General features: G+C 36.8%; 1 protein-coding gene across 1 annotated transcript; it reads left to right on the forward strand.

Moving 5' to 3' along the window:
- The first annotated feature begins 2,371 nt into the window (after positions 1 to 2,371).
- LOC134653514 (putative leucine-rich repeat-containing protein DDB_G0290503) lies at positions 2,372 to 8,798 on the forward strand. Its single transcript, XM_063508884.1, has 6 exons — positions 2,372 to 3,225; positions 5,138 to 5,355; positions 5,793 to 5,937; positions 6,021 to 6,279; positions 6,466 to 6,668; positions 6,936 to 8,798. The coding sequence occupies exons 1-6, from the start codon at positions 2,614 to 2,616 to the stop codon at positions 8,760 to 8,762; spliced, it is 3,264 nt and encodes a 1,087-aa protein (XP_063364954.1). The 5' UTR covers positions 2,372 to 2,613; the 3' UTR covers positions 8,763 to 8,798.

Consider the following 8,798-nt stretch of genomic DNA (forward strand, 5'->3'; position numbering starts at 1 on the left):
CATTTCGAGTATAAAATAATTCGAAACATATGGTTATTTCGATGTTTTTGCAAAAAACCGGTTCCGATCCCTGGTCAAGCAGATCTTGTCAGTAGAAAAAGGCGGCAAATTTGAAAAATGTAGGCGCGAAGGGATATCGTCCCATAGAAAATTTGAATTTCGCGCCTTTTTTTACTGACAAGATTTGGTTGACCAGCTATAAAAAAATAATGTGCAAAAAAATGTAATAATAGTGTGCTAGAACACTTGATCCCTCCTAGCAGGGAAGAAAATAGTTATTTTCGATACAAGTGCGAAAAAGAGAAAATTCGAAACGAGTGGCGATAAATTAAAACACGACCGAAGGGAGTGTTTTAAATCGACACGAGTTGCGAATTACCTATTCGCACGTGTATCGAACAACGTTTTACAGTTAGAGACAAACCAAAGAAAGTCTGCAGCGCTAGATTAAAAGTAGTTTTTAAAAATCAGTATGCGACAACACCACAGAAAATGGATGAAATAGTCTTGATACTTGTGAAATTTCTACCATATTTACCGTCTATGAAAAAATTAAGCTGTATGCACAGCTTAATTTTTATGGTAAAATAAATTTCATTCCAACAATAGATGTCACTATTAATATGTAGACATATGTATACTAATATTGATAAATAATATTGGGAGAATGTGACATTTGGCTTCATCAAAATTAATAAGCTTTTGTAATATCCGCGACAGCGGGAAATAGGTACAGAGGGCCTACCGCGAACACCGAAGTTCTCAATATGCGAGCATCTTTCTCTTTTACTCCCATTAAGGCGTAATTAGATTGACAGAGAAATTGCCCGCAATTTGCGAACTAAAGTTTTCGGAAAAACGAAATAAACCATTAAAACAATAAACATATATTAAAAATTAATTTTAGCTTTAACTAGTAGGTACCCATGCCGTGAGCATAAGCATGGAGGTTGTGGGTTCGAGCTCAAAACCCGGCTAGTACCAATGAGTTTCTCGAAATGTTAGAGGAAGTTCATAAGTATGCCTATACCTATTAGGTGTGTTTAATTTGCTGTGAAACCTTAGTCTAAACCAATATTATATTATCTAAGTAGGTACATATGGTGAAGTATTAAGATGTTTCATTCCACTTACCCGTCATCAACTCCAAATTTTGTAAACATTGTCGTTTTTCAGCTTGAATCGCCTCGTGCTGACTTTTTACAAGTGTAAAATTATTCGTCATGCGGAAAAGTAACTCCCGCACGCCGGTTTTGTAAGGTTTCACCATGTTTATTCCGTTCATCACAAAACACAATGAATATTTAAACGATTTTGACAAACACATACCATAGTGCATGACGTTTACTGACTGCTTAAAAAACATTGCCATATGTAGTTTTTTAATTCGATGTCAAATTATTGCGCTGCAGACTTTCTTTGGTTTGTCTCTAGTACGTTTTACGCACTAGTGCGGAAAAGTAGCCCCATATGTACTGTAAAATATATTTTAGTTGTTATTTGTTTTAATAACTTATTTAAATTAAATATAAAGTCCGAAATCTAATCCGCTTCCCTATCGCCATTCTTTTTTTAGGTACAATTTTTCTAATCGGATGAAACCTTTAATTTAAACCTTAGATTTTTTCTTAATTTCTCGGTAAAAAGTGTTATACTGGTGCCTTTAGTCTAAATTTATGGTCCTGTACCTAAATAGGTAGATAGGTACGATCATTTCTAGAAACATCTTGTTTTGTAGAGCTTTAAGAGTGTGTGGAAATACAATCAACAATATTAGGTATACTACAGCACGTTAAATGTTCAAAAGTGTATGTACCTATACAGCTTAGATGAAAGAAAAATCGAATACTTTTGATTCTCTATATATATAGTCTTTTATTTTCATTCAACGTAGTTTTCAATATGGTTAAAGATTAAATAAACTATTTTGTGTAGGTAAGTACAAAAAATGTGAAAGTATTATCTAACGGTATAATAAACGACCTTTTACTATGACTGTATTTCTTGTATCACACGCGTTTTGTACGCTCTAAATCGAACCCACAGTCATCTTAAAAATATCACGATTAAAAATAAAATATCGACAGAAATTCGTCGAAGTGAATCGGACGCTGCATATATAGCTGTTCAAGCTGCATATTTTCCTAACATTTGCTCCTTTCTGATTACCTATCTATTATAATCTAACCTCTGGATCTCTGTCAACTTTACGAAGCCAGATGCCGGATTTGCGCTGGGTTCGCTCGTGGCGATGTAACTGCGCGATTTGAAAATAGCAGACTAAGGAGTTATTCCAATTTCCTACCGGACGCTGCTCAGGAGACCCACTATGAGAGCTCCTCGTCTACGCATGTTTGATACAAATCTCGAGGTAGTGTTAGACTGGTTATTCGAAAAACTAGAGTAGCTCACGCGCAGCGAACAAGAATACACTACCAGAGCTGACGGGCGATCTATTTCGGGCAGCCACTGCCACACCGTACACTCGTTTTGATTCAATAGTCGACACTTCTTTGTCTCGTGAAAAACACATCGCACGTTACCTATAAGTATCCTATATTACAGTCATGCATCCTTGATTAGCACGCGACTTGTTTATAAAAGTGTCCCAAAATGGGAAACGCGTTCAGTACTTACTCGGCAAGGGAAGGAGCCACAGACGTCATTAGTGAAAGTGAAACAATGAGCGACAGTAATACCCCGTTTGAAGACGCCCATGAGTTCCATGACACCGTTGATGATGACGAAGCGCGTGTCAAGGCCAAAGAAGAAGAAATGGACGAGTTTAGAAAACAACTGAGCTTAAAACGGGAACAAAGAAAGTTAATCCTGGCCCGGCATAGAGCAGAAAAGGAGCAGCTAGAAAAATCTTTAGAGGATGCCAATAAGGCTAAATTAGCCTTACAAGAAAACAACAGAATGCTAAGGGATTTGTTGACTGCGAATAATATAGAAATCCCAGAAAAGTATAAGGCTTCTGATGAATTATCAGAGCTCAGTGGAGCTATAGCAAGTATGGCAGAAGAATTTGAAGCACTCAAGTCTAGCAATAACAAGCTGAGACGAGATCTTGCTGATACAAATGTTTCTCTGCAGCATGCTTATTCAGAAATAGCTGATTTAAACGCTCAGAACACGGATTCTATCAAGCATATAAACGCACTGAAAGAAGTGATTACAGTCAGCAAAACTATGATCAATCTCCGAGAACAACAGCTGAATGAGGTAAGTACCCTCTGCAAATTAGAACAGTCGAACGGTGATGGAACCTTGTCAAACTAACAATTAGTGAGAGATTCCTTACTATTCGATAACCTCAATTTGACCAAAAAGAATAAGTATTTTTTGTCTATGCTTCGACAAAGTTCTTTCACCAGGTTCCATTTAGTACTCGTAAGTCGTAATGTTACGGAACCCAGCCTGGCCTTGTGTTAGGCAATAACTACATCGAGCGTCATCGAGCTGCATAACATGCGTTCTTCATATGATGTTCGTACTTCAAATGCTACACGTAATTAAAATGATTACAAGGTATTGTCTACTGTCTAATATATCATATCAATGTCACAGTAGACAGAACATTAGGAAGACCTGAACCTTATATTTGGCGAGATCAAACGATAGTAAAGTACGATGTAGGTATAATAAATCACATTGTAGATTGAATGTCAGGAAGCAAGTTTGGCGACTATGTCGACTGCAATGTTTATGTTTAGAAATTATTTCCACTGACTCTCTGTGCTGCTACCATCTGGCTCGTGGTTTTCCGTCTCTTCGGCTTCCCATTCGAGATCTCCAGATTGGTACTCGCTGGCCCCATTGGTCGTCATCCCTTCGACAGATATGGCCGGCCCATTCCCACTTCAGCAATTATTTTGGTCTGCTTAGTTTACTGACAGATAATACTGGTATTGAGACGACCATTTTGTTTTATCTGGCATTGCGCAATCAAAGTAGTTGCCCGGAAATGCATGCGTTGATCGTGGGTTCGAACACCGGCTCCTACCAACAAGTTTTCTAGACCTTGTGAAATCTATTTATTTTTCACCTCAGCAGCTCGAACAAGGGTACTTTGCTACTTAAAAACAGTGAGCAAAATCGCATTTTGCTCACCGAGTGAGACAAAATGAGCAAAATGCGATTTTGCTCACTCAGTGAGCAAAATTCGAGTTTGCTCACTGTTTTTAAGTAGCAAAGTACCCTTGTTCGAGATGCTGAGGTGAAAATGTAATTATTGGCATATCTTAAGAAAACATGAGTGAATAGAGGTAAGTGATGAAGAAGGAATACATTTTTCGGGTTCTCCAATATGTTCTCACTGCTGAGGTGAAAAGTTTTGTGAACTACACGAGATCAAAGTTATTTACATCTCGTGCGCTTTTGAGTCCCTTACTACGCTCAAGATTCTAAATTAGATTCACGAGCGTAGCGAGAATTATAGAATCTTTCGCTTGCACGGGACTCAAAATAAGCACTCGAAGAAATATCAAATTTTGATCTCTTGTTGTACAAATAACTATTATTTGCAAGGAAAACAATTATATTGATTAGTTTAACTTTTTGTAATTATAACCAGTCTAGTTATAGGTAACCAGTGACTGTAATGCCATTAGATAAGTAAGGAAAACAAAATGAGGAAACCATCATACCTATATCTGCGAAAAATGATGTGTGTGAAAACCCTAAGTTAAGTAGTGCGGATCTACACTCTATAGGTCCATCTCTTGTATAAATGAGAGGAGGCTTACTGTAGAGATTTGCTGTTGTTTAAAACATCTTTAGAATGCCCAATATGGAATTAAACAAAACACGAAAGATATTAATCAGCTATATAGGGCTCGAAGGAGACAACGACCCGAGGCAGTCACGGACCGGCGTCGCATCAACGTCGACGCAGTTCGCTGGCACAGGATCTTGTCAAGCCGCCAACTTAGCTTACGGGCAATAAATACAGTTTGATTCTCTAATGCACACTTGTTAGAACATTAAAATAGTATCTAGACGACATAATCGAGTTAATTAAGAGAGTTGACGCAAATGAAGCACAAACAAATGAAAGTAGACTAAAATTAACACAAAAGTCAAAAGCATTTATTGCAAACTAACGACAGGTTAATAGTTGTTTTTTAAATTTCAGTTGAAAGATAAACTACGTGAAATAGAACAGAGTCTGGCAGACAGAGAAGCAAATATGTTGTCTGCGGATCTTAGACAGGAGTATGAGAGACAGTTGCAAAATATTAGGACGCTTCGTGGATTGTATGAAGAACGGGCTCGATTGGCTGAAGTCACTAGACAAGGTCTGGCGCGTGAGCTTGAGGAACAAAAGCAACTCAAACAAGCTGAGACTAACAAGTAAGTAGACCTAAACAAACTTACAGTTAGATAATATTATACATATAGACTATTGCGGCATCATATTATTTAGGTAATATGTTTTGGGGGGATTGTCTGCAAACACCTGCGTTAACTATTAGGTAAATAAATAAACCAGAGCTACATATTTCGCCTCAACGATCTCAATAATGAGTGTATGGTGTATGTTGAAGTCTTTAGGTCTATATAGCCTATTAGCATTTGGCAATGCGGAGTTGGTAAATCGGGTACATCCTGTCTTCTTCCATTCTCTTCTTTTTTTTGTCGTATTTATTTACTCTATCAGGAGTGATATAACACATGTTTACAATAAGAAACTTAATTACCTACCTATTAACAAACTTACTGTATAATATCGTAATAAATAAAAAAGTAACTTTTTTAGAACAATTAAAACACAATATTTTTTTTTGCAGAAACGCAGAACTTACAACTAAAGTAACCGAACTCGAAACAACAGTCACGAATCTAGAAGAGACGGTTGAAAATAAAATAGAACAAATATCTTCATATCAAGATGAGACTCGCCGATTGCAAGAGGAAATGTCTGCTGTTAACAAGGTACACCTCTTTTATTTTTTGAATTTGAATTTAGCAAAAAATATTTGTAAATATCAATGTTGTAACTAATTTCATCTTTCCAGCTTTTCTCCCAAGTCCTTCTTGGTTATAAAACTAAACAAGATTTAGACAAATTAGTCGTTCGTCTGGAAGAAAACCACGGTCTTCTGACGCATATGGCTGAAAGAGATAATGGGTCAGAGGCGTCTTCGGCTCTGCCCAAACTGTTATTGGAAATTGTAAGTCAAGTGGATGAAGGAGAGGCAATGCATAAATTTGAAGAGGGTACTATAAGTGTCCCAGACGAAGAGTCAAAGGAAGTCGTCAAGAGTGAAGAGTCAGGTACCTGTCACATCCATAATAATCATATAAATATATGTCAAATATAGTAGAAGTGTCATTAAGGCTATATGGCGATATCGCATTCATTTAAGTTTTATGTAGAAATCCAAAATAGCTGATACAAACCAATTACGAGTCTTGCGACTTAACAGCTTGACTATTAATATCATATATTGAATATTTCAGAATCTCAAAATCCTAATACATCAGCTGAAGAAATTGTTCAGAATCTGCCCAAAGTTTGGAGAGTTCTTATGGAGCTTCTAAGTCATCAAAGTGAAGCCGAATCTGGGACTTCGGAGAAAGTTGAGACGTGTTATAAAACAGTTGAAACTAAAGCTGGCTCAGTGTTGGTGCCAAGTGTTAGTCAGACGTACATCCGATTAAAGGTAAGCAGTAATTAGATCATTAGTACATTTTGAACACTAAATTCCCAGAAGCATGAGTCATTGCCTGTCACAAGCCAAGAATAAAATCCCCGATTACTGAACTTTAAAACAAAAATACCCAATTTTTCCACTGCACATAAAACACATCTATATACAATTGTTTTGATATCAAGCCAAGTCAATGTTTTACTGCACATTAAAAAGTAATCACCAAAGAAGTTTTTATTTATAATAACAAATTGCTATAAGTAATATCCGTTTTTACAGGATTTAATCGTCGAAAAGTTGGCACTCATCAAAGAAGTAAACCGCATGAAACAACTAAATGTACATTTGGAGACTCGTTTAGAAGAACAAGAGCGTAGATTGTCACTCGTTACAACCGAACTAAGCAAAACCTGGCACGTTGTTGGAAAACTACGTAGACATCACCATCAACTACATACACATGAAAAAATACTCAAATATGAATTGCAACAGAAAAGGAAACTACTCAATGAACTTAAAGATGAGTTAGAATATTGTAGAGAAAAATGGGAACAGGCGCGCGAAAAGAACACGCAGACGGAACGTGACTGGAGAAAACTTAGAGCTGAATTCACTAGCAGGAAAACCAAATCCAACTCACCGTCATTCAATAATTCAGGTGAAAGTGGTTATAGTGATGAAAGACCATCCGATGATTCTTCAGAATCAAACGACGAAAGCGAATATGTAACGGAACCATTGGTGAGGTGTAAGAAGAAGAATAAGAAGTCAGCTGAAGCCATCTTAGATTCTAGTGCTGACTTTAATTTAGTGGCAGAAAGAGAGGATCCAGCTAGTGACATGCTAGATGTTGCTGAATTGCCATTAGATACGCAGGATGATACTTCTGGTCTAGACGCATCTATATCAGTCTCTAATAATAGTGAAAATCGGTCAAATAATAAAGCCGCTGACGAAACTGAAGACGAAGTTGGAGAGATAACAAACGACTCATGCACCGACGATTCTTCGGGAATTGAACATTATTGTAACAGTGATTATTGTTGTGTAGGTACAAGTACCGAACAAGATGCACCTAGCAACAATAAACAAACTAAACTCTTAAAACCGGATGTTAATCCGACATCAACTACAAATATACCTTTAATTGACCCCGCTGCTATTCTTAAAAGTATTAAAGAACAAACAGAAAGACTGGCTAAGAAAGACGAAAGATTAAATAATTTAGAAAAAAATAGTTTGTCATTATTAAAGAAAACGCAGGCAACTGATAAGTTGTCTAAACAAATAGACAGTACATTAGACCATCTCTTAAATCGTCCTTCAACCAGCGAAAACATTGAATCTAAGGAATTAGACATCATAAAAGAGGAGATGCCTATAAGTACAGAATTCGAAATTGTAGAGCAAACACAAAATAACGACGACAATAAAATTGATAACAGTCAACAATCACATGTAATTAGTGAACCTACAAAAAGTGAAAATATTGAAATGACGCCTCAATTAATCACAAATAATTCAGAAAACATATTATATGAAAATATTGTCGACTCATGTCAGAGTAATACCAACATGAATGTGGTTGAAGGAACTTCCTCTAATACCAATACTAATATACCAGAGATTAACGCTGCCAGTATACTCGAAAGTATACGTCAACAAGACGAAAGACTAGCAAGAAGAGATGAAAGACTTCAGAAACTAGAGGAAGGCTGTTCAGAAGTGGTTAATAACATATCTAACACCGTTAAAACCGGTGAAGACATAAGCACGAAATTAGATAAACTTCACGACATGCATCAAAAGAAAACAGACGAGGAAGCAGGAACATCCGAGGATAAAAGTGTTCCTGAACCATCCACGTCAGCAGAAATAGATCATGAAGCCAGATTTGCTGCACGCGATCTTCGACTCAAAAGACTTGAAGAACAAACGAAGTCGCTCGTGAATAAGGTAAATAAAACTACTACTAAAGGCGTCAAGATACATTACAAGTTGGAAGAGTTGCATAATATATATGGATCTGAAGGTTCAAGAGCGGGAACACCATCTGACGATACTGAGGATACACCAACGAATAATGAAGAAGACGCAGAACAATAAAAGACTTATCCGTATTGTTTTGGTTTTGAAACTGTA

The sequence above is a fragment of the Cydia amplana genome, chromosome 13 (genome assembly GCF_948474715.1).
Source record: "Cydia amplana chromosome 13, ilCydAmpl1.1, whole genome shotgun sequence".
Classification (NCBI taxonomy): Eukaryota; Metazoa; Arthropoda; class Insecta; order Lepidoptera; family Tortricidae; genus Cydia; species Cydia amplana.